The sequence below is a fragment of the Megalobrama amblycephala genome, linkage group LG1 (genome assembly GCF_018812025.1).
Source record: "Megalobrama amblycephala isolate DHTTF-2021 linkage group LG1, ASM1881202v1, whole genome shotgun sequence".
In the NCBI taxonomy this organism is placed as follows: domain Eukaryota; kingdom Metazoa; phylum Chordata; class Actinopteri; order Cypriniformes; family Xenocyprididae; genus Megalobrama; species Megalobrama amblycephala.
In genome coordinates, this window is record NC_063044.1 from 45,899,184 (window position 1) to 45,925,791 (window position 26,608).

General features: G+C 38.2%; 1 protein-coding gene and 1 long non-coding RNA gene across 2 annotated transcripts in view; one reads left to right on the plus strand and one right to left on the minus strand.

Annotated features, from left to right (window-relative positions):
- Nucleotides 1-14,235: 14,235 nt before the first annotated feature.
- LOC125271882 lies at nt 14,236-17,504 on the minus strand. Its single transcript, XR_007185733.1, has 3 exons — nt 17,051-17,504; nt 16,847-16,906; nt 14,236-14,399 (listed from the first exon to the last, which is right to left on the minus strand). It is a non-coding gene; the product is annotated as an uncharacterized LOC125271882 (long non-coding RNA).
- A 25-nt stretch (nt 17,505-17,529) lies between these two features.
- The window catches only part of plekhh3 (pleckstrin homology, MyTH4 and FERM domain containing H3), a 45,623-nt gene continuing 36,544 nt past the window's right edge, over nt 17,530-26,608 (plus strand). The window contains exon 1 of the mRNA XM_048196158.1: nt 17,530-17,956. Within this exon, the coding sequence (XP_048052115.1) occupies nt 17,822-17,956 (135 nt within the window). The 5' untranslated portion in view covers nt 17,530-17,821. The remainder of the gene's footprint in view (nt 17,957-26,608) is intronic.

The following is a 26,608-nucleotide window of genomic DNA, read 5'->3' on the forward strand; positions in this document are numbered from 1 at the left end:
CCAGCTTAAAAGTTTTTGGTACGTATCCTAGCGATAAAGATGAATTGACGATATTAAGAAGAGGATCTATGACCTCTGGAAGCATCTCTTTCAATAGCTTAGTCGGTATAGGGTCTAACAAACACGTTGTTGATTTTGATGATTTAACAAGTTTAGACAATTCTTCCTCTCCTAAAGCAGTAAATGAATTGAATTTTTCCTCAGGGACACTACAATTCACTGTCTGACGCGATACTGTAGTAGACGGTTGCATGGTTATAATTTTTTCTCTAATATTATCAATCTTGCAAGTAAAGAAGTTCATAAAGTCATTACTGCTGTGCTCTTTGGAAACATCAGAAGTTGAAGCTTTATTTCTTGTTAATTTAGCCACTGTATCAAATAAATACCTAGGGTTGTGTTTATTTTCTTCTAAAAGTTTTGAAAAATATGCTGATCTAGCAGTTTTTAAGGCCCTTCTGTACTCAATCATTCTCTCTCTCCACAAAATGCGAAATACTTCTAGTTTTGTTTTCTTCCAGCTGCGCTCCATTTTTCTGGCTGCTACCTTTAGGGCCCGAGTGTGCTCATTGAACCATGGCATTGGATTAATTTCCTTAATCTTTTTTAAATGCACAGGAGCAACTGACTCTAATGTGCTGGAAAAGACAGAGGCAATAGTTTCTGTTGCAACATCGAGGTCTTCTAAGCTGTCTGGTATGCTAAGGCGATGAAACTGATCAGGAAGATTATTTATAAAGCGGTCTTTAGTGGTAGAAGTGATGGTTCTACCATATTTATGGCAGGGAGGTAGTTTAATTGCCTTGACTAAATGTAGTATACACGAGACTAGATAATGATATGAGATGTCGTCACTCTGCTGCAGAATTTCAACAGCATCAATATCGATTCCATGTGACAGTATTACATCTAAAGTATGATTACGACAATGAGTGGGACCTGACACATGTTGTCTAACATCAATACAGTTTAGAATGTCTGCAAATTCCAATCCCAATGAGTCTTTTTTATTATCTACATGGATATTAAAATCACCAACAACAAGGACTTTATCTGCAGCTAGTACTAACTCCGATAGAAAATCATTTCGACAGCTGTATATTTGCCTTTGAATTCTGCCCCCCCCCACCCCATGAAATTCTAACAAGGAAAACATTGAAGATTTAAACTGATGCTGGTCCATCCACACACAGAATAGAATCAGCATCTTTTACGTCACTGCATCAACATCTCTCATCATATGGGGGAATGGGGGGTGGGTTGGTTGGTTGGTTCGACAGCTGTATATTTGCTGTCAAATTCTGCCACACAAATAATCTTTATGTATTTAATCTCACTTTATTAACCATTGTCTTTGCTGCTGACCTTCAATGATCAATTTCAACCATACTAATAAACAAAAATGACTTAAACATAACATTTGTTTCAATTTGTCACAGACACGTCAGGCTCCACCAATCACAACGCTCCCAATCACCGGAATACTAATCACCGTCACCTGCACATCATTATCCCCTTCATCACCACCAGTATATAGAGCACTCACACCCTGCACTCACTGTCCGGTCTCGTTGAGCTATACTTACCCATATGCTTACTTCAAGGACTCCCTCGCTCGATACTTACCTGTCTCCTGTGCAACCCGATCTCCCAGTGTGTTCCACTGGTCTGTGTGTGAGTGCTCCTACGTCTCCTACGTTCTCCAGCTCCATCCAGTTCCAAGTCTCCACCATCTGCAATCACAAAAGGACCATAACTATCTCCAGACATTACCATTGTTCATCTGCTCTACCCTGCTTTCCATATCTGCTCACTGGTTTCTCAATAAAGACTACTTACTGTTGTACTTCTGTGTCCGACCCCTCTGTGTCATAACACATTTTTATTTTTATTGTTGAAGAGTGCTGAACATTCTTGTCTGAGTTGCACCCTGTACTGTACAGGTGTGAATTCATGGCATAAAAGGGCCTTTAAATTGGCTAAAAATAGAATACATTTTTCGTTATAAAAAACAAGCCCAGCCCAGATGAGAAAAATTAATGCAAAAGTAACATAACGCATTACTTTCCAAAAAAGTAACTAAAGCAATTAGTTACTTTTTTAGGGAGTAACACAATATTGTAATGCATTACTTTTAAAAGTAGCTTTCCCCAACACTGCCTGTCTGACTTTCTTTCTTCTGTGGAACATAAAAAAGATATTTTGAGATGTCTTTTTGTCCATACAGTGAAAGCCAAGAGTAACCAAAACAGTTTGGTTACTGACATTTTTTCAAAAAACATTCTTTTGAAAAGAGGCTTTCTATTATCCTGCCTTGCTTTTAAACTTTGTTTAAAGTCTCTGTGTATCTACAATAAAAACAGGTGATACTAAATGCCTCATGTGAGCACCAGATGGCGCACACAAGTCATAGCGTGAGGTTTCCAGTTAAACAAATGTCAGCGTGCAACCCCAAAAGATATCAAATGAAGATGCTAATCAGACATTTGGGATTGGTCATTAGATCCACTTCCCTTTTCTGTTCCAACCAGTGACTTTCCAAAAAAAGAGGAAATCATTTTTGTGTAACTCAGTGAGGAACAGAGCTTTGTCTTTGGATTTCTACACGTGAGGGAAGTTTCACGTTGAGACATACTCACAGCTGTTTGGTTTGCTTTGGTCCCAAGGTAGTCATTCGTCAGGTTAAAGCTTAGCTGGTTCTGATTCAGTTATCCTTCTCAGGCTGTGAAACACCTTTGGCTAGAAAGTGAAACCACTGATCGAACAAATTGTGCTGCTTTTGCTCAAGTTACAAAATCATGCAAATAGTGATAACAGGAACTATACATTCAAATGTAAATGCACTTCTTCTTCATCTCTTCCCCTTTTTCAAGCATTTCCCTTCTCTGTATTGCTCAGACACATTCTCTGTACTCAGAAATGCACATGAAAACCACACATGCCCCTAAAAACTTCTCTTCTATTCTGTTTCCTCCATTTAACAGGATTTTCTTTTGATCTAATGGCTACTTCTCTGTTTATCAGACGATCTGTGTAAATATGCATATGTGTGTGTCACTACCCTGCATATGAATTTTCCACATGAGTATTTGCATTTTTATCTCTTGGTTATTCTCTAAACATTCTCAAGATGGTTTTGCTGATGTGGTCTTTTCTGTCAAAGTTAAGATTAATCAGGCAAAAACTTGCAATATATGACCTCTAAGCTAATTTTGTACGTTAAAACATAGGCCTACAGTTTGGTATGTTAGATGGCATGTACTTGTCTAAAACATTTAGAGAGCTCCAGAACAGACTTGCTTTTAGGGTCTATAGGCCAAAAACATAAATAACTGGAATTTATGCCTATAATACAAATTCTGTGTTTTTTATGTGGAGAATTGGGTCGATGACATGTAAGAGTTCACTATAAAGAAAGGAAAAGGATGGAAAAATAAATGTAATGTTCTTAAATTCCTAATTTTTGTTTTTGGCAAGTCACACCACATGACAACCTGAACTATCCTTGACTTGTCTTAAGAAGGTCAAATCTGATATTTTAGGAGACTTGTTGACCTTGACACATGGGCCTTTATGGGTCCTCTCTATGACATAATTTCCTGTAACTTTTGCTATATGTTTTATGATTTTGATTTGGCAGATTTAAAAAAAAAAAAAATCTGGCCTTGGAGTCAAAATGGTTGAGAACCACTTCCATAGAAGAGGTGTAATCAAGTCATTATATGTATGAATTACATTTTTAATGTCAAGTCAAGTCACCTTTATTAGAAATTGATTCAAAGCAGCATTTCACCCACTATTTTTTTGTTTTTATCCTTGAACCCTTCAGCTGTTCTGAAGGTCAAACAGAGTCTTGTCAATGCAGCCTCTCCATGGCTCATCATCCCCTGACAGGACAGCTGCTACAACAAAATGATTGTGGTGGAGTTTATTGGGCAAATGAACAATTAAATACCCTGACCGCAAGCACTAGCCAGCTGCCTAACACCATCTACCATGGACAATAAAGAAAAATCTAAAAAAAAAAAGAAAATGACCAGTTATTACTTCCTTAATCTGTGAATTCCCTCTATTAACCAACATGTCCTCCAACCAATACGACCATATAGGTCGTTTGTCACTTCCCTGAAATACGACCCATAGGAGCATTTACTAAAGTTGCGCCCCTATCAAGAACAGGACACTTTTATCTACGTCATATTTCAGGTTACGCGTAGCTCAATTGGTAGAGCATTGCAATATGCAATCATGAGATCATACAATCGTGGGTTCGATCCCAGGAAACGCCTGTGCTAATAAAGTGTATATGCACTATAAATCACTAAGGGTAGGTTTAGGGGTGGGGTGGGTGGAGTTGATAATAAAAAAATGAGTTTTGCTAAATAGAAATAGGACAAATGGCGGATAAGGGACAGTGTAAAAGGTCCACACATTGCATTTAAATGAACACGCATTTTGTTTGGTAACGACGGTCATACATCATTTCATGACGACAGACGTAACACGACACCGTCATTATTTTTTATGCCAGCTAGAGGGTGTATGACTTTAAAGCGTAAATATAGGTTGTAATAAGGTGCTTGAAAAAACAACCTATAGGGTCATTTTTTTGAAGGAGGACAGTCTCGTAATAACTTGTGTTGGACAATTTTGGTCAGTGCATGCAGACACTGCAGAGGTTAGCGTGCTAGCTCTGTCAGCAAGAGTTTCAATAGCAGGCACATTAGTGTGCAAGCGGTGTAAGCAAGTATTGTATTTTACAGAGCCCAGACTAGTCCTGTCATCAAGTTCCACTTTACAGTTTTAAATAACCATGACTGCAGCTCAGCTCACAGGCTAGAATAGTGTTTGCCTTATCAGGGTGTCAATGGCCATCAACCAACACCTTTGAAATGAAATTAGCACCTTCTCTCCTTAATTTTACTGAAGTCAGTGCACAGCCTGTAGAGAGGTATTAGAGAATTATGTGGGGAAAAATTGCAAATATTTGCAATTGCATATGGAAGAATGCAAAATGCTATCTACACACTTTCAGACTCACAGAGACACAAGCACACACATTGGACTCTGAAACACAATCCTGGTAACTGCTGCCAAGTATGATAGTCAGCATAGTGTTGTCAATATCAAACAAACACTTTGGCGTGCAAACAAACGGGCAGACCAAACATGCAAGGCCTGTCCGACGTGTGGGAGACGAGTGTGTGTGTGTGTGTATAGACACAGTCTATATGTGGCTGTTGCTGCTATACTGTATGCATGTGAGCAGTGAGAGGAATGTCCTTTATACTTTTAAAAAATATCCTTAGAATAGCAAAGATTTACTCTGTAGTATTTTAGTTCAAATACTATTCTGAAATTCTATCATTTTTCAAGTCAAATCGACAAGCACAGCAGGTAAGTTACATCAAAATGTGGTTCAGTCAGTTCAGTTCATTCCCTTTTCCCAAAATGCACCTGCCCATGAATAATTAATATGGTTGTGTTCTTTGAGCTTCTACCAGTTTTATTTACATGTTGGTTTTATTGTCATGTTAGGTAAGCTAATGTCTTGCGTCAGGATGAATTTTAAGTTTAATATCAGCATAAATCCTTGTGATTTTGCTTTGATAAGGGACAACATGCAAACATACCTAATCATAAAACATTAACAAACGCAGTACATTGAAAACACTATCGCTATTTATAAAGCATCTCTAGACTATGTTGTAATTAGTCTGTTTTCCACTAACTCTAATTGAAATCACTAATTTTAATCACAAGTATACACATGAGTTCACCTAATAATCTTCAAAACTGCAAGTACTTTATTGTATTTGAGGCAAGAAATGTTAAGGATTAATGCTGACATTCTCCATAAACTCCACTTTGAAACCTAGGGCGTTAAGTTTTATAAAGCAGTGCATCTTGGGTGTTTTTTTGTCTCATGAGTGCTCATGTGACAAATATTCATGTGATATTGACAATAGTTTAAGACAGCTATAGCACTCTAAAGCAGATTTCAGTTGTTCAGATAGGTTGATATTAATTATATTGCTTAATGAAATATACTGTAATGAACTGTGAAATATACATACATCGAACTGCCTCCTTAATGCTTGAAACATTGAATTTCTGGTGACAGTTTTGTTAATGGTAAAATGTAACATTTTTACAGTGTTCTCACATTGCTATGCACATGTACACATAGAAAACTTGAGACAAAGCAATATTATATTAAATATAATATTAAAAAATAAAACCATTTAAACAAAGGGAACAATTTGCATATTGCAATTTCAGAACACACTTCATTATAGTTCACTGTAACAGCTGTAATAGCTGATTTTAAAGGTGCTACAGAGGATGTTTTGTTTTATACATTTTTGCAATATTACTTGAAACTGTCTTTACTAACTGATAAAAGACTATTTATTAGGTGCACTGAAAGGAATTATATCAATATACATCATCTGTGCACGAGGTAGGGCCTTAAAAACATCAGCCAATCGTTTACCCGATCATCGCATAATCAATTGGCCCTCTGGCTTGTCAATCACTGCCATGACGTTCCTTGTGAGAGACGAGCGCGGCTGCGCGCTCCAGTAACTTTCCACACTCCACAGGCGCTGCATGTAATGTTTTTGTCAGGAGACAGGAGTAACAACTGCAGATTATGAGTTACCTGCGGTGAGTCCGACATAATCAATCCACTAACACAACACAGCGAATGCCGGTGGTAAACACTCGTGTTCCAATACTCGTGCACAAGTTTTGGGAGGCGTTCCCTCGAAATTCTTACGCATGCGCTCATTTCAAAAACTCAGTAACAGTCTTTGGTTTCTCAGTCGACGAAAAGATCCTCTTTAGCACCTTTAAGTCATGACAATTTGACACTCAATAAACATTTACTTAATTACCTGAGTGAATTCAACTTAAAAAAACAATACAAACTGTAGCCCTTTTTTCTGAATTTCTCTGAAGTTTTACAAACATTTTTTTCAGTGCATGCAGATTAAATATAAGAAAGAACGTGTGTATGTGATGTATGTGGTGTGACGTGCTGAGTAAATATTTGAAATTAAAGGTGTCTGAGCTTTAATCCACAATCCCTAGCCACCAGTGCCACAATTCATTCCAGCTGCTTAAGGTTTTGAAAAAGCGTCAATATGACAAATGGACTGTATATTGTGTGTGCAGCGTGATTGTCTGTGTGTACTGGAAGCTTTACTGAACTCTCCAAGTGCAAACTGATCCAGCAAGCATGTGGATGCCCTGCCAACCCTTTGACCCACAGTCTCTTATTCTTGGCCGTTCTGCTAGACAGCTATACATATGAACGTGAGTTTACAGTATGCCAAATATATGTCCGTGTACGTCTCTTTGTGTGCGTGTCTGCAGGCTAAGCAGCAAGCTAATGTCTTTCATTAACAGTCATAATTGCTCAGGCTTTTGACCACAATAGCTTGTAAATTCGACACATTGGTCTGATGGTTAACAGTTTGGTCCCACCTCAATACTGAAATAGGCTTCATTCACCCCCATTTTTTAATGCGAGTATGTGTATGTGTATTCGGGGTGAAATTGCAGGTTTCTATGATTGTTCACGGTGACTTCCACCCTACCCTAAAGCAAAGTAAGCCATGGTTTTTCTGAGGCCTTATGCATAAGAAATCACGTCTCAGCTATATGAGATCTGGGAGCATGCACAGATTTCCACTCAGCATAACAGACCATCGGTTATTTACCATAGATATTCCAACATTTCTTTCCTTTACCCCTACAGCACATGGATCAAAGTTGAAATCTTTCTTTAAGATTGACATGGTTTAATACTCTTTGTCACATGTATAAAGACACATGCAACACACACACACACACACACAGAGAGAGAGGTTCAGGGATTTTGGCAGATCTGTACGAGTTCTGAGTACTTTCACACAGTCTGGAGGCTATAAATAGAGCAAGGCCTCTGGATGACTGCCCACCCTTCCTTAACTCTTAATAACCATTGGGTCTACCCTACAGTTACGGGCTGTGCACTTCTGCTCACACGCAAACCTGTAAGAAAGCCTCTTTTAAGAGAGCATATGCCATGAACATAAACACACTTATAAATATACTGGATTTTGGGTGCGTTTAGAAGCATTAGATGGGTATTTCATAGTTTTGTGAAGCCTGGATGAAAAAGAAAATAAGCCTGCATTTTCACAAATAAGTTTATACTCTATTCAAAACAGATTTTCTGACATAGAATTATTAAGGTTATGAAATAAAATGTAGTTACCTACAGTATATCAGCGGCATCCCAGACCACTTGTGAGATTGTTTATTAGCTACATCTTTTTGGCTAATTTAATAATGTTTTTGGTCAGGAATGCACAATATTTGTATAATGGTAAAATACTGATTACTATACTATACTTTTTTTTTTTTTTTTTTTTTAAAGCTGCTGCCCGTAACTTTTTTTTTTGTTAAAAATGATCCAAAATCAATTTTTCAGCATGTACTGTACATAACCAGCCAGTGTTCATCTCCTTACCTTAGCCCGATTCACAACGGTAAGCTTGTAAAAATGTTTTATAATTCGGGTGGTACTGGTGGGTTTTCGCGGGAAATTTGTTTCTGCGTCATTGCACCACGTCTGTAAATGAGTTCCAGCTAGTTTGCTCTATCGCATGTGAGACGGATCATTTATAGCCTTTTCTCACAGCAGCTGCAATAATTAATCTTATCATTTTTATGGCGGATTGTATGGTATGACAAATTAATGTTAGAGATTAGATCTATAGATAACGCTAATACACACTAAATACACATAGAGCCGGTTTCACAGACAGGGCTTAGGCTAAGCCAGGATTAAGCCTTATTTCAATTAGGGTATTTAAGTAGCTTTTATAAACATACCCTAGAAAAAAAAACATTACTTGTGTGCATCTTGAGACAAAACAATACTGACATATTTTAAGATCTGTCAGTGCACGTTGCTTTCAGTTAAAACAGCTCAAACCTGCATTTTAGTCTAGGACTAGCTTAAACCTTGTCTGTGAAACCAGGGGATAGTCACGCAATGCTGATGCTGTTAACATTAACAATATGAGAATGTATAACAATAATAATAATTTGCACAGTCTGACATGATCCGAGCTATTCGATCGTTAGATTTAATCACCTTTGGCAGCGTGATTTACTGTAATGCTTTTTTCCCCTCAGTCAGAACAAATGTGGCAGACATGTTACTTCAGATGACATTTTCTGTTGAAAATTCTTATTTTGGTCATATTTCTGTGATTCCATAGGCTACAGTATCCACATTTGTGACTGACGGCAAAGATTCATTCACGCTGAGGAGTCATGCCGAGGCACAATGCACTTAAAGATGATAATTCCGCAAATAACTGCAATTACAGGTTTCAAAGAGAGATGGCGGCAACGAGGCAAAACTACGGACTGCAGCTTTAAATTTATTCTATCAGTCGACATTGAATATACCGAATATAGAAGATTGTGCATGCCCAATTTTTACATTTAATGCTCAAATTAACCTTTAAAACACTAATAATTTAACTTTGTTAAAATGTTAACAATTATATATAGCAGATAAATTGCTAAAGATACATTCAAAATGTACATTTTAATGTATCCTAAATTCATCAATGTTAATTTTTATTTTTATTTCACACAACAAAATAGCAAAGAATTTTTATATACGTCATTTATCTGTTATCAATCTTAACATGAAAATAATTGTCGGTATTGGCAAAAATTTTAAAATCAGTGCATCTCTACTTTTAGCTACCAGGAGTTTAGTACTATCAATGTAGTTTAACCGATTTTTACCATGCTTAAAGGGGTGGTTGATTATGATTTCACTTTTTTAACTTTAGTTAGTGTGTAATGTTGCTGTTTGAGCAAAAACAACATCTGCAAAGTTACGAAGCTCAAAGTTCAAAGCAAAGGGAGATATTTTATTTTAAAAAATTCTCTGTTTAAGGACTACAACAAACGGCTGGTAGGGACTACAACGAGCTTCTTCCCGGGTTGGTGACATCACTAACCCTAAAATTTACATGAACCCTGCCCCCGAGAACACGCAACAAAGGGGTGAGGCCATGTTACTGCATTACAGTACGTAACACAAATGCTATAGCATGTAAAAGCAAGATGACAACATAAGTTATAACCTTAATGAAAATAAACTATACCTGTCTTCATCTATCTTCATGCACATATATTCTCTAGCCCTGTAGGATCTTACAACAGTTCCCACATGAGCGATTTATAGATTATCATGACAGAATATGATAATCAATGACTTTAAGATAGTTAACTCCACATCAGCTACATAAATTCATTAACTAACCGTTCAGAAACGTCCTGTTGCATTCTACATGTTGTCACTTCTTCTTGAGTCTCTCCATCATTGTCTGACTCCGGTTTGAACATAAAAGGCTGAACAGTTTCTGACATTTTCAGTGAGTCTGCCTGCTGCTAACATGAGCTCTTGAAACTCCACCCCCTTCTTTGGAGCAGCAGCTCATTTGCATTTAAAGGGACACACACAAAAACGGAGCGATCATATTATTATAGGGAGATAAGAGGGTCTGTATCGCTTACCATTGGAGAAAGCACAAAGGCTAACTTAATCACACGCGACACCTCTCAGCCTATCGTGTCGCCATTCAAAACTCCTCCCTGCGTACAGCGCGTACCGCCAGTTAGCATTAGCCGTAACGCTTTTTTGGCTAAAGGTTGCAGGCTTGCCTTCCAGTGGCTTTGTTTTTGCTCACCCTCGAAAAGTGACAAATTTAACATGCTATAAAAAATGATCTGTGGGGTATTTTGAGCTAAAACTTCACATACACACTCTGGGGACATCAGAGACTTTTTTATATCTTGTAAAAGTGGCATTATATGACCCCTTTAAATCCATTCAGCAGAATTCCACAGATTCCTTCTGAAATCAGTGCTGAAATGCACTGAAGAGAAGAGAAGAGAAGAGAAGAGAAGAGAAGAGAAGAGAAGAGAAGAGAAGAGAAGAGAAGAGAAGAGAAGAGAAGAGAAGAGAAGAGAAGAGAAGAGAAGAGAAGAGAAGAGAAGAGAAGAGAAGAGAAGAGAAGATGGAGTGGGAGAGTTCCAGGTGTTCTTATCTTTCTCCCTCTTTAGTGTGCACATACCATGCAGAATGTGGGTGTTTGGATGCTGGTTTTCTCTTGCTGCTTGTTTTGCTTTCCTACTGTTTTGTCTTATTCCTCCTGTGCTCCAACCAACCCTATATGAATATATGCGTCTGTGTTTGTGTATGCATTCACAGATCTAAGCATTTCTTCCTGGTTATTGTTGTACGAGTCTGATGCAAGACATGATAAGGTCTGCTTTTGTTTATGTCTTCTTTTCTCCTTTAATTTTCTAGGCCAGTTCACAATGGACAGAAATCAGCTACTATCAGATAACTGAGAAGTATCTCAGATCCTGTTCTGTCACTGCTGTGACCATGAGAGAAATATTTTGCAGAAGGAAATACCAGGACATTCACTCTGAATGGCGTTAACATAAAGACAAAGAGTGGCACTCGCTTGATAGCTGCAGAGTAAAACAACAACTTCCTGTAAAGGAGCAGCAGAATGTGTCCACAAGGGAGACCGTTATATGAGGGACACACATAGTGTGCTTTACGGAAATTAAATGGGCTGTGAGCAGGTTTCTGTGTAAGAGGAGAGGAGGAAAAGTGGTGAAGGAACCAGGGTTAAAGATAGAGTAATGGAGACCATGAAGGGAGGTGAGAGGGGGATGGGAATAGAGGTCAGAAGTTTATGGAGAGAATTTTTTTTTCTCCTATATGCCCTCTCCCTGACACCCCTCCTTCCAGAGAGATTGGGAGAGGAGTAAAGACACACACACACACACACACACACACACACACACACACACACACACACACACACACACACACACACACACACACACACACACACACACACTCCTACACTACCCCTACTCCTAAACCTACCCATCACAGGAATTTGCATTTTTACATTTTTAATAAAACATTGTTTAGTATGTTTTTAAAGCTATTTTAAATATGAGGACTCATGAAATGTCCTCATATTTCATGTTTATGTCGTAATACCAGTGTAATACCCATGTCATTATACAAATTTGTGTCCTCATAAATCACAAACACACACACACACACACACACACACACACACACAAACACAAAGAAGAGAGAGTCATATACAAATGCACTGATTCTTCTAAAACAGACATGTACAGACTATTCCCCACGGCCTGGATCCAGCCTTCCCCACAGCTTAATCAGGCCTACAGGTCATTTATAAGGAAAACATTTTTCATTTAATAGCTCCATTATCTTACAGTAGGACCTAACATGCCTTCATGAGCATTTTAACAAGCTCAGTGTTGCCAGATTTCAAAATCCAAACCACCCAATCTGGCAATGAACATGTGCTCTCCTCTCTCCTTCCACCTCAGAGTAAAAAAAAAAAGGTTGTGATTTGTATCTCAGAATTCTGACTTAATTTCATAAAATCTTGACTTTATAGCTCACAATGTGACTTTTTATTGTGTAATTGTGATTAATATCTCCTAATTGCAAATTTATATCTGAGAGATTGACTTTATACCTCACAATGTGATTTCATATCTGACAATGTTACTGTATCTCTCACAATGTGACTTTATTTTAAAGGTGCCCTAGATTATGTTTTTAAAAGATGTAATATAAGTCTAAGGTGTCCCCTGAATGTGTCTGTGAAGTTTCAGCTCAAAATACCCCATAGATTTTTTTTTATTAATTTTTTTAACTGCCTATTTTGGGGCATCATTAAAAACGCGCAGGTTTTATGCTGCGGCCCCTTTAAATCCTGTGCTCTCCGCCCACAGAGCTCACGCTTGCCTTAAACAGTGCCTTAACAAAGTTTACACAGCTAATATAACCCTCAAAATGGATCTTTACAAAGTTCGTCATGCATGCGTCGGATTATGTGAGTATTGTATCCTGTTATATTGTTTACTTCTGATTTTGAATGAGTTTCATAGTGATCTGTGGCTAAAGCTAACATTACACACTGTTGGAGAGATTTATAAAGAATGAAGTTGTGTTTATGAATTATACAGACTGTCTCCGTGAATACAGTAATAAACGATGGTAACTTTAACCACATTTAACAGTACATTAGCAACATGCTAACGAAACATTTAGAAAGACAGTTTACAAATATCACTAAAAATATCATGTTATCATGGATCATGTCAGTTATTATTGCTCCATCTGCCATTTTTCACTATTGTTCTTGCTTGCTTACCTAGTCTGATGATTCAGCTGTGCACAGATCCAGACGTTAATACTGGCTGCACTTGTCTAATGCCTTGAACATGAGCTGGCATATGCAAATATTGGGGTCATACATATTAATGATCCCGACTGTTACGTAACAGTCGGTGTTATGTTGAGATCTGCCTGTTCTTCTGAGGTCTTTTAAACAAATGAGATTTATATAAGAAGGAGGAAACAATGGAGTTTGAGACTCACTGTATGTCATTTCCATGTACTGAACTCTTGTTATTTAACTATGCCAAGATAAATTCAATTTTTCATTCGAGGGCACCTTTAAACTTCATCTCACAATTACCTTTTATTACTTTTTACTCTGAGGCACTTCCAAGTTGTCTATTGCAAAAAGGCACTGCTAAGCACAATATTCTGCACAGAAAAGTTTAATATAGTTCACGTGTTCATTGCAGAGGCAGCTTGCTCTGTTTGGTGCCACTTATGTGAGCAAACCTTCTTACTGATTACCTTTAAGAGACCAAACACATATCTTGTATAAACCACTTGTTGTCATTCTCATTCCAGATGCTTTTTTTTTTTTTTTTGTCAACAATGCACAAAAATCAACACTCAAGCAATTGCAGTTATAATTCAGAGGGCATTATATATGGCCTCATTGTGCTATTTAAAGCCCAATGTGGCCCCTATGCCAAAAAACTATATAGTAAAAGCATTACTATGTATATCTTCCTAACACATCTACCATGACACAGTATAGTAAATGTTTGTATGTTGCTGTGTCTTAGACTTAGATTTACAAGGCCAGAGGTGACCTCTGACTTCTCCAGCTTCTGAGGTATTCAGACACATTTCAGACAAGCCTGTAGGATGAATAAACAAAGATAGAAACAAGTCTGGAGAACTAACAAAACAAGAGAAAAAGTGTATTCATGAACAAGAAGTTCAAAATGGAAGACTTTTATAGGATGAATATTATGAGTGTAGTGTCTGTCTAATGTCAGTCTGACTCAGGGCTTGACTCCATCCCATTTCTCAAGTAGCATCAACACCTTAAGGCCTAAAACGACCTCACAGACAGGAAATGTCAATCACACCAAGTTGGGACCTGAATGCAAAGCATGAAGGGAGAGAGGAAAAGTGAAGCAGAGTGAAGACCATGAATCACATTCACAAACTACACAATATCATCACACTTTTATTTTAAATCATGGAATTTTCAATAAATTTTAATGTTACTATTTCAGGGAAATTAGCATTATATCATTTCATAAAAAAAAAGGTTACACTCTTACTGTTGCTGGTCAGAAATGACCACAAACACCTGAAGTGTGACCATTTTTTGAGAAGTTTAGGAGAGTTAAACAGTATGCAGTAATGTCAGTATTGCTGTTAGTATGAGTGAGACCAATTCAGTATAGCAAAAAAAAAAAAAAAAACCTTATTTAAACAGATGAGAGTAAGTGGAGGCATAACAGACTGTGGCATCAAGACCAAAAACCAAAAGAAAGGCTCCCACAAGGAGATTTAAGGTTTGTTTTGTGAAAATGAAACAGAAAACTGAAAACATCAGTGTGGTTAAATTCCTCTCACTCCCTTGTCTTCAGAGACAAAAGATGGGTGTGATAATGACAGTCTGTTTTTTCTTGAAAACCTCACTCTCTCACAAGCCATATATAGACACAAAACTCCCTTTTTCTTCTTAGCGTGGGCAGAGAGAGTGAAAAAGAGGGAGAAAGAAAGAGAGAGCACTCTAAAAATAAACCATCTGTTCCAGGAGCAGGTCAGGTGGGAGGCAGGTCTGACGCGGCATGACAAGGAAGATGAGAAGAGAGAGAAGCAGAATTATAAGCCGTGAGGAAAATGATACAGTGATCTGTTAGAGAGAGAGAGAGAGAGAGAAAGGACGAGGTAGAGACTGAAAGAGAGATGCCAAGCAGGGGGTTTTCACTGGACAGCACGCTATACCCTGCTCGAGTGTGTGCGTAAGTGTTGGGTAAAGCCACAGGCAGACTTAAAGACAAACACCAGGGCCAGCTTGTGGAATGATGAATGTGTGGAGAGAGTCAGCAGAGAGCAAAGCGGAGCAAACGAGAGGAAATGAAGGCATAGAGAGAGAGCGAAGAGAGTGCAGGCACAGAGGGGCCCTGAAAAATATCATGTGTCATCGACGTGCTTGTGCTCGAGCAAGAGTGTGTTTGGTGTGCTTTTTGAAAGCGTGATTTATGGGTGTACATGAGCGAGCTGGGTGCTGTGTGAGACTTCAGGGAAAGAAGGATTAGCGTGGAAATATTGACAATGTGTGATGGAAAAAATAAGCTTTAAGACACAATTGGTAAAAAATTATGAACTCACTTTGAGGAAATGATCAAATTTCAAAAAGTGATATTTCCTCTCAATTTTGTTTGCAACTGGATTATGGAGTCATTTTTTGATGTTAAAATACTTAGGCAACTATGCAAGGCATTCATACTCTACCGTCCCAAAGTTTAGGGTCAGTAGGATTTTTATGGAAAAAAAATGCTGGTCTTTTGTTCTTTTTAATCCATCAAAGAAAAATGAAAAATATTAAGCAGCGCAACTATTTTCAACATTGATAATAATAAGAAATGTTTATTGAGCAGCAAATCAGCATATTATTATGATTTCTGAAGGATTACGTGGCATGAAGACTAGAGTAATGATGCTGAAAACTCATTACATTACAGGATATATTACATTTTAAAATACATTAAAATAGCTATTTTCAATTGTAATAATATTTCACAGTAGTACTGTTTTTACTGTATTTTTTTGTAAAAAATCAAATAAATGCAGCCTTGGTGAGCATAAAAGACTTCTTTTAAAAAAATTGTAAAAATTCTTACAGACCCCAAACTTTTAAACAGTAGTGATTTCCCCAAAAAATTGTTTGAGCATTCCCAACCAGGGGTGAGTTTCCCGAAAGCATCGTTAGCCAACTATAGTCGTAAGTCCCATTGAACTCTATTGGTAACGACGGAACTTGTGACCATAGTTCGCTTTGGGAAACGCACCCCAGCAACACACAGCAACAATGGCACAACCAATGGTGTGAATTTGGGGCAGGACTATCTATTTGTTTGACCAATGGCTGATGGGGTTTGCTGGTTTTAGAGGAGTTTTGCCCACTTTTAAGTGGTTAGGTTTGGAGACCATCTTGAATCAGCTAAGACCAGCAAATCAGTATAGCTTAGTGGGGTCAGGAAACCTTTTTATGAACCAATACACAACTCATGGTCACTTTTATTTATAATATTTCAGCTATTTGAATTCAGTTTTCAGACTGATTCCTTTGATTAATGCTAACACTGTTCTGAACAGTTATTTCCTGGAAGATAGGTGCAATAAAACTAAATGAAAATTGGTGTTGTTTATTTGCTGTCCACATGGAGTCATTTGCTTTGCAAGCCATAAAAATATAAGGAATGACAGAAAAAAAAATGTAGAAAACAGACATTGCACAAGACAATAAAGAGGAAGGGGGATCATCAGACCTTTTGGAAGTCACACAAAAAGTCTTTCTGGTGCTCTTACCCTCTCCCCTCTTTCTCTGTCTGTCTCCCTCTCTTCAGAGCCTCTCGTGACAGGAGTTTCCTGGAATAAAGGAGTCCATCTGCTTTCCATTCAGGCACATAATATGTTTCAGGAGACTACATTTACCCCCCAACACACACACACACACGCACACACAAAACACAGAGTGCTTATTCACCCCTTTACCCAGAACTTCACACTTACTTGTTAATGCAACTGCACAGTCTCCACGTTCCAGCACTCTCCAAATAATAGAAGCCTAATTTCACTTTGCCATTCAAAGTAGATAACCCTTCTGTGATAGTCTGGAGTCGGACAAGGACTCTTATAACTCTTATGCATATCAACTACTAAGTAAACAGATTGCAGAGTGCAAAAAAGTTAGTAAAAAAGCACAATTTTATTGTGCATTGCCTACATTTGAGGTTTAAGAACATGCTTTTGACATTTGTTGCTTGCTTTAGAGTGAGAGTTAAATATTTCTGTTCCCATCACTGAATTGCTTCCATTTCCTGAAATGCCTACATCACATGTACAGCGACAGCGAGCTAGACAGGGGGCGTGACGTTCTCTGGGCGTGTGCGTGATGAGCCAATCACCTCGCGATAGCGAACGCATGGGGTGACTCGCCCCGCCCCTTCACTCATGCTACTGAAAGAGTCTGCATGCTCATGTCCCGCAGAATCACAGACGCGGCAGAAGCCGATAAAGACGCGATGTTTTTTCTACTCTCAATTTGAAAGTACCCGTGGGATCAAAGTCTTTTATCAGTCTTTTTCTGAAGTTGGATACGTATTTGGATAAAACGCGCCATTTCTCAGTAGTTTCAGCCGAAATCGAGGAGTTTATTCTCTTGAATCAGCCCGTTTCATGCGGCTAGACATCCTCCATCTGTCCCATCTGCACGACAGCACCGGGACGGTGGACATCACTGGACATTTACGGATAGAGACTGGACGACACGCCGTGATTTGAATGCCTTTGCAGGGACTTTGGTGGCTTGTGTGCTGCAGACAAGGCTTCAGTTTGCTGGCTCGGGATCATGGAGAGAAAGAGGAGGAAGAGTCTTTCGAGTTACGCAATCAGGACGAGCACACACACACTGGACGGGTATGTAGACAAAACTGAAGCTGTCTCAAAACATAGTAAGCTGACTACCTAGATACCACAGTTTGACATCCCATCATGGTTCATTCCTTTAGTTTAAGTTAATATATGTGTTGATGTTACTCTAACTTTTTAAAAACTTATATTTATCATTTTCAAATGGTCTAGTAACTTAATACTTTTAGTAAAAAGTAAGTAACTTTCATGTTTCAAAATTAACACATCGAATTTTCTGGGAATGTGTGGTTCAGATCTCACTTTCAACTAGTGTGCCAATTCCAGTTTAGTAACTTTTTATTTGGTACTAGTACATTTTGTTAGGTAGAGAAACTCTCATAACAGTTACTAGTATTTAGTCCTCCTATACTAGTACTTATTTATGAGACCCTACTAGCAGCTATCCTGAATATCACTAGTTTAGTTATATTACTTGTCTTGCTAGTCACAATTGCCTTTTTTTTACGTGCCATGTATAATGATTAAGTATTAATATTTAATAAGTACTATTAAAACTAATGACTAGTAGTAAAATAAATAAGTGCCTATGTAAAGAATAAGTGCTAGCAGTTAATGGAATAGCTACTAGTCTTATATTGGTATAAGTGCTAGTATCTAATGAATAAGTACTAAAATTTGATGAATAGTTACTAGTGAAATTGGAAAGGATACTAGAAAAACATTAATTAACATTATTTATTGCTATAATCAGAGGCATTCTCAAACATTCTATAAGTTATATGCGTATGATGCTCAAAAGAGCATGATTTTTTTATATTCATTCATATATGTGAATTATTTATAATACTGTTGAAATATATTTGAAGCAGCACTGACATGGAAAATGGATTGATTTCTCAGTTTTAAGTGGTGGAAATGGAGTGTGATGAGAACACCAAGCAAAACCAGTTTTACTGGTCATATTTTGAGCGCTCAAGCTTTGCATGTTAGATACCAGTGCTTCCCATATATAAGTTGTGAGACTTTCATACATACATGTTCATTATGGATGTGGTTTTGAGGGCTTTTTAATCCTAGCAACCCTATTACAGTGAAAAAATGAATGACACAAAATATGTTGTTGATCCTTTGCCTGTAAGACAGCTGTACTTCTTATGTATTATTTCCACTGTTCCCACACACAAGAGCTTAGTGTTGAGGTGTTTCATGATTAGCCCGTGTGCGTTAAAAAGGTATAAATCATAGTGAAGAACAGAGATGAAGGGTTCCTGTGAAATGTAATGAACAGTAAAGGGCATTCAGCTGAGCCAGCACTCAGGTTCCCCATCTATTTTACGCCTCTGTGCAACTGAACACATCCGCATGATCAAATATTTAATAATGGCTCCTCTGTCAGTAAAATCTCTGGTATTGATCCCCTCTTATACACTAAATGAGTTTTTCAACAGCCAGTGAGACTTTCTCACACTCACACAAAGGCTGTTTTGAGCTGTTCTGAATTAAAGCAGAAATATTTCCAGTAGACCCTATGTACTTCCTGGGATGGCTAGTTGCCGACAACTAAAAGTATTCCACGCTCAATTATAACCCAACACTCACTTGTAATGCTGACTTACCTTAAATGCACTGTCTACAGTTTATTTCAGTCCTCCGATAGGCAGGTATGAAGAGATATTGACATGTCTGGACGTATGCACACACACACTTTATGAGTCTCTCACTGGTTTTATAATCAGGCCCATATTGTGAAATCATGTTACACACAATACACTGGACCAATCAATAAGAAACAGCCTAAGGGACCTTTTGCAGCAATCACTTATGGACTGACCTCTTATCTGCCCTACTCCCTTTATCCCCTCCCCATCCATCCTCTATAAACTAATCACCCTAAAATCAATAATCTCCATATTTCCTTGGTGAAGTCTTATGCCATTAACCCATTTATGGCTCTGTGAAGGATTTCTGCATGTGTGCGCATGTGTCAGGGTAATGGGGGTAGAGAATATAGGAGGTTAATAGGTCAGTGCATCCCCCCTTTTCCCCAGGGTCATCATGCGTCTATTTTTTTTTTTCTAAGGAGGAACCAATGGCAGTCCTTATAAACGAGAAAAGACCAAAGGAAACGAAAAATGTCCAAAAGAAAAAAACAACAATACTTTTTAAAGTGTAAGATGAGATAGTCTAAAAGCACAGACTTAATTTAGACATATGAATGGGTGATTCTGGAGTTTTAGACAAACTCTGTTTGAATTTGATTGCATGATTAAATTTGATTAATTTGAATCATTGAACACAGCCAGACTCCTGTATATGTTGTAACCGTTAGATAATGTTACATAGTCAACTAAGCGGTTGCCACATCTTTGGGTATCATATATACAGTAATGAAGCAGCTTTAAAGACTTGATAATCAGCTCTAACTGTTTGAATGCCTATTGTAATATGAATTGCCATTTGCTGAGTCATTGTTTAAGGGCACACACAGCCTGAACTTTAATTATGATTCATCAGCCTTTTCTTGCTGTTGCACCACCACCACAATTCACTCTTGCTATTTTCACTATTGCCACGGTGATATTATTGATTATTGATAAAAAAAAAAAAATATTGATATCTAGAGTGCATTTGCAAAGCCTGACTTCCTCTTCATGCCAGGCAGGATCAATAGTCCGAGTAACAACCTTCAGTTGTCCTTTCTAGAAGAAACGGTTTGGTTGCTTCTTAGGTCGTGATGACGTCTTATTTTTTGTTGTTTATAATTAGCACTCTGCCCTTTGGGGGTTTGGACTAACAAAGCTGATTCCTTAAGGACTTTGTAACATGTTGGAAAATTTAGCTAAACTGGTAACTGTGCAACATGGTAGCTGATTTATATCAAAATCCAGGTTGACTATCTTAAGCTAATGATGTGCTTAAGGTGCAGTTACATTTACTGGTGAATTGTCGTGTGAGAAACCCAGTCATATCACTATGAATCCACACAAATGGGAATTTCCCCATGCAGATTTCACATGGGGTTTAAGTTGGTCACACAAATTCACATTGACACATTGACCAACAGAAAGCAGCTTGGTTTGAAAGTGACTTGTGTTTCATACTACCAACAATACACAATGGACCTTTTTGCCCTCTAAATTTCTCTAATGTGACCACACCTTTAGACTAGCTAGCTAGCTACCCTCTTCCAAAACATAGCTAACAGCTTACTGGATTTTCCAATTAGGAATTTTGCAGGCTAAATCAGTTTACCTTCATTTATATAAGTTTAATGTCCTTCAAAGAACTGATTAAGAAAGTTTAATTACCCATTTTGCTCAATTTGATGAAATATTAGCAAGCTTTTCCCCCTAGTCAGACTTAAAACCAGATACTTAAGGAAGTTGGGCTTTCACTGTCAACTATTATTGCCAGAGAGGAAATACATGCTTGGAAAACATGGAGGGTACGGAGAGGACTGGTTTGGCTGAAGTCTAGGAAAGCCCGCTCCGGAAACATCCATTGACGTGTTTACACAAAGACCTCCTCCATTGCACCCAACCCTCTGTAGGCCACACACTCAAGCAGGTGGTCAGACCCCACAGACGTGTGTGTTTGGATACTTCCTCTCTGCAGTGACTGTTAACGGTCCTTTTTTTTCTGCCACAGGAGACCGCAGCTGAATGTATCACCTCAACAGATCCACCTTTAACTCAAATGTACATCTGTACTATATTTACAGTATCTCACAAAAGTGAGTACACCCCTCACATTTCAGCAACCATTTTAGTATATCTTCTCAAGGGACAATACTATAGAAATGAAACTTGGATATATTTTAGAGTAGTCAATGTGCTGCTTGTATAGCAGTACAGATTTACTGTCCTCTGAAAATAACTTAACATACAGCCATTATTGTCAAAATAGCTGGCAACAAAAGTGAGTACACCCCTCACATTTCAGCAACCATTTTAGTATATCTTCTTAAGGGACAATACTATAGAAATGAAACTTGGATATATTTTAGAGTAGTCAATGTGCTGCTTGTATAGCAGTACAGATTTACTGTCCTCTGAAAATAACTTAACATACAGCCATTATTGTCAAAATAGCTGGCAACAAAAGTGAGTACACCCCTCACATTTCAGCAACCATTTTAGTATATCTTCTTAAGGGACAATACTATAGAAATGAAACTTGGATATATTTTAGAGTAGTCAATGTGCTGCTTGTATAGCAGTACAGATTTACTGTCCTCTGAAAATAACTTAACATACAGCCATTATTGTCAAAATAGCTGGCAACAAAAGTGAGTACACCCCTCACATTTCAGCAACCATTTTAGTATATCTTCTTAAGGGACAATACTATAGAAATGAAACTTGGATATATTTTAGAGTAGTCAATGTGCTGCTTGTATAGCAGTACAGATTTACTGTCCTCTGAAAATAACTTAACATACAGCCATTATTGTCAAAATAGCTGGCAACAAAAGTGAGTACACCCTAAGTAATAACAGTTGTATGTTGTTTAACCATGCAAAGCCACATGTCCCATTCATCATGTTCATGTTTTTGTCTGCTTGACAGTACCATACAAATGTGTGGATCTTGTATTAGAGCAGTTAAAATTTGGTGCTTTGAGTACAATCCTTTCATACTGATCACTGGATGTTCAACATGGCACCTCATGGCAAAGAAATAGAATTGTTGCTCTCCACAATGATGGCCTAGGCTATAAGAAGATCGGTAACCCCATGAAACTGAGTTACAGCACAGTGGCCAGGGTCATAGAGAGAGGTTTTCCACTCGGAACAGGCCAAAGAAGTTGAATCAAAGAAGTTGAGACCTTGTCCTGTGCGTCAGGTGCAGAAGCTGGCTTCAAAAAACAGAAGCATGAGTGCTGCCAGCATTGCTTTAGAGGTTGCAAAAGTGGAAGGTCAGCTTGTCAGTGCTCAGGCCATATGCCATATATTGCAACAAGTTGATTTGCATGGCCGTCGTCCCAGAAGGAAGCCTCTTCTGAAGCTGGCTTACAAGAAAGCCCACAAACAGTTTGCTGAAGACAACTTGTCCAAGAGAATGAATTTCTGGAAACATTTCCTGTGGTCTGATGAGACTAAGATAAACTTGTTTGGCTCAGATGGCTGTATGTTGAGTTATTTTCAGTGGACAGTAAAACTGTACTGCTCTACAAGCAGTCTACTCTAAAGTATATCCAATTTTCATTTCTATAGTATTGTCCCTTGAGAACATTTAATAAAATGGTTGCTGAAATGTGAGGGGTGTACTCACTTTTGTGAGATACTGTATGCTGAAAAAAACCCTATATTTCCAGTGTTGGGGAAAGTTACTTTTAAAAGTAATGCATTACAATATTGCGTTACTCCCTAAAAAAAGTAACTAATTGCGTTACTTAGTTACTTCTTTTATGCGTTACGTTACATTTGCGTTACTTTTTCTCAAAAAAGGGCTTGCTTGTTTGTTTTTTAATGACAACAAAAAAGTTCTATTTTGGCAAATGTTAAAGCGCTTTCACATCCAAAGTGAAATGAATAAGCTTGAGGCTGAAGGAAATGCATATTTACTCCTGTACAGTAGAGGGCGCAGCTCTAAAAAACCTTTCATCTGTGCTGCCGTTCTGGATTAAAGAGGAATAGGATACAGGAGAAGGAAGTTCAACACTCTTATTTCTAAATCTAATCTAAAGACTTTGTAATGCTTTACCCCTAACACTGTACATTTCATCCTAGTATGAATATTTTGGCTCATAACTTATAATGCTAAATTAAAGCGTAATAGTTCATTCATTATTTACTCACCCTCATGTCAAATAACTTTATTTCTTCTGTGGAACATAAAATTTTGAGAAATGTTTCAACTGTCCATACAATGGAAGTCAGTGGGGTGCAAAACAGTTCTTCAAAATCTCTTTCTTCCACAGAAGAAAGCAGGTTTGGAATAACACAAAGGTGACAGATTTTCCCTTTGAGGTCATTATAGCCTGTTGGAGGTGTGCAGCACTGTAGTGCTGGTTCAGGGATCTGCTCCTCCATGTGAGAGACTCTGACGTCAGCAGTGGTCCCGTAATCAAGCTGGCCAAACAGACAGCAGGCGAGCTGAAAGAGCGCCTCTGTTTGTCCTTCACGCCTTTGCATTCCCCCCTCTTTCCTATTTTAGAGTGACGAACTACCCTCGCTTCACTCTTCTGTGCTTCTCTTAGGAGACACAGAACTTTCTTTCTTTTTTGTTTTTGACATTCACGCTGTGCCTTGAAGATGTTATGACACCAGGGCACCCGCCCACTGCAGCTGTTGAGGTGAGGAGCAGGGCATCCTGGGAAAGAAACACACTGGCAGTAATTTCTGGCACAGACCTGGTGCTGTTAATGTATAACGGTAGAACCACAGAGCTGTGAGATGGTATTTCCCCCACACCCTCTACAGCGAGCCAAAATCGTGCGCTATGCAGGTTTAAATTGAGGTTTAATGTTTTGTTGTTGTTTTTGTTACAGAGATATGGGCAAAATAAACTGATTTTCCATAACGCAACATTTGTTTTTCCCCTTATGTTTTCACTTTTTAGTCTTATAGTTTGCCAGCAACACACCGTAATTTAGACAAACTGTTACACAAACATAAAAACGGGTTTGACTGATACTTTGAAATTCAGTATAAAAAGTTGAAGTTTTGGTGTTTCACATAACAAACACTCAGGGAAAAAAAGGTAAATTAATATTATGTTTTGTTTGGCTAGTCCTGCCTGTCCCTAAAAGTCCCTTCAGGGTAGAACCATAGAAAAAAAAATGCAAACATCTGCTCCAGAGGCCCGTGGTTGGCAGAGCAGTGGCATTTCCGCCTGCTTACTCAACCCTGTCTCTTGGGACATAGGAACGGAAGTGAGCCACGGAACAAACCCATCACGGCATCTCCTGCCCGGATGATTCATCCTGCTCCTCATCCCAGAATGCTCTTGCCAGAGGTTCCGCTCACACGCCATACCTTTCCCAGTCTTCCTAACTGACTTAAACCACTGATCAGACTCTACTTGGATATAGAGTGCCGCAGGGATGACATATTTTTGTAGGCCAAAAAAACCCAGTAACCAGTTCGCATTTTAGAACTTCCAGCTCAGTCGTCCTGATCGTCAATGTTTTTTTGAATAGGTTATTGTCTAAATGCCTGAAATAGAGAACACTAGCTAATTTTTTCACGTTTTATTCCACGACTTTTACGGCGGTTGCTAACAAGTGGCTAAATGGGACTACAGAGGTTATCAGGTACATTAAATGTCATCACACCGAACAGGAAACTTCATCTACTCGCTAGTCCGCTTTTTACAACCTCATTGTGTTTATAATTGTGCTCTTGCAAGGAATTTTTTTTTAAAATAAAGACTTTAAAAGAAGCTTAAAGTAATTTGACCATGGTGTAGTTTTTTTATAGCCTATGTGTAGCAGTTTACATCATGGTGATTGTATTTAGGCTTCAAAATTCATCAATTTTGTGTCCATTTGTGAAGATTACCATAATGAACCAAATATTTTGATGGTCACAGACCTTTTTTTTCTGCAGTAATCCAATGGGAAAATCCTATTGGGTTTTTGTCGTGTGAACCAGGGAGCCGGGTTGGCCAACAAAATGATGTCATCACTCTGTTGTGTAAAAAAACAAACAAACAAAAAACCTAAAAACAAACTAACTAACTCTGAGCATTGTAAACTCTTGATATGTTTTGGGAAGTGGCTCAGTGTGGAAGGCATGCTACCAAAGAAGAATCTGGATGTATCCTTTCCTGAAATTCATCTGAATTCTGATCTGTGGTTTTGTGCCTTACGGGTTAAAAGAAGCAGCGTGTGTCACTCAGAGGAACTGAAAGGTGAAGAGAGAGCGAGAAAGAGAGGTTTAATGACACCTTTCAGTTTCTCCTGCTGAGCCTGTCCAACATTTATGGTGCCTCTCCACCCTGGTTAAACATTAAGCGAGTCTCATTATACACACCCCTTTTGCTCTGTAACACACTTTACCTTCTTTCTCACCTCCATCCCCTGCTCTTTCATTTCCACTCTTCCTCTGGCAGAGACCGCAGCCATCCATCTTACTGGGCCATCGTTGTGAATGCGTGTGTGTACTAAACTTAGCAGCTGTAGTTGTAAATTGTGGCGTGCTAATTGTGAAGCGTCTTGCCACTGACCTGGATGGCGTTTCATAGATATAGCACCAAACCTGTCATGGAATGCGCTAATATTTTAATGTTTTTCTTGACATGGTGATTTAATACATTCAGATGGTGTTTAGTGATACATTTTGCTGCATTTAAATGAAATTTTGCTAATACTTTAGTATGAGGAATAATTCTTACTTTTAACTAGTTGCTTGCATATTGACTGTTTTTATAAAGCACAAATTAATGCCTTATTCTGCATGACCATATTCCACATCCCTTAATCCTATCCTGTTCCTAAACTACAACAACTACCTTACTAACTATTAATAAGCAGTAAATAAGGAGTGAATGTCATAGTGTTACCGTAATTTTACAAGAAATCTAATTTAAACTTGGAATAGAAAAAGAAAAATTGTATTTGCTTTTCATTGAAATGTTTGAGTTTCTTTGAAAGTGTTTGTGTAATAAAAGAATCGTCTTCTTGACTCTTTAGCCTCGTGACCCTTAGGAGCCCCCGGTCCAGCACGGAACATTCCTCCAAGGCTGTGCCAAA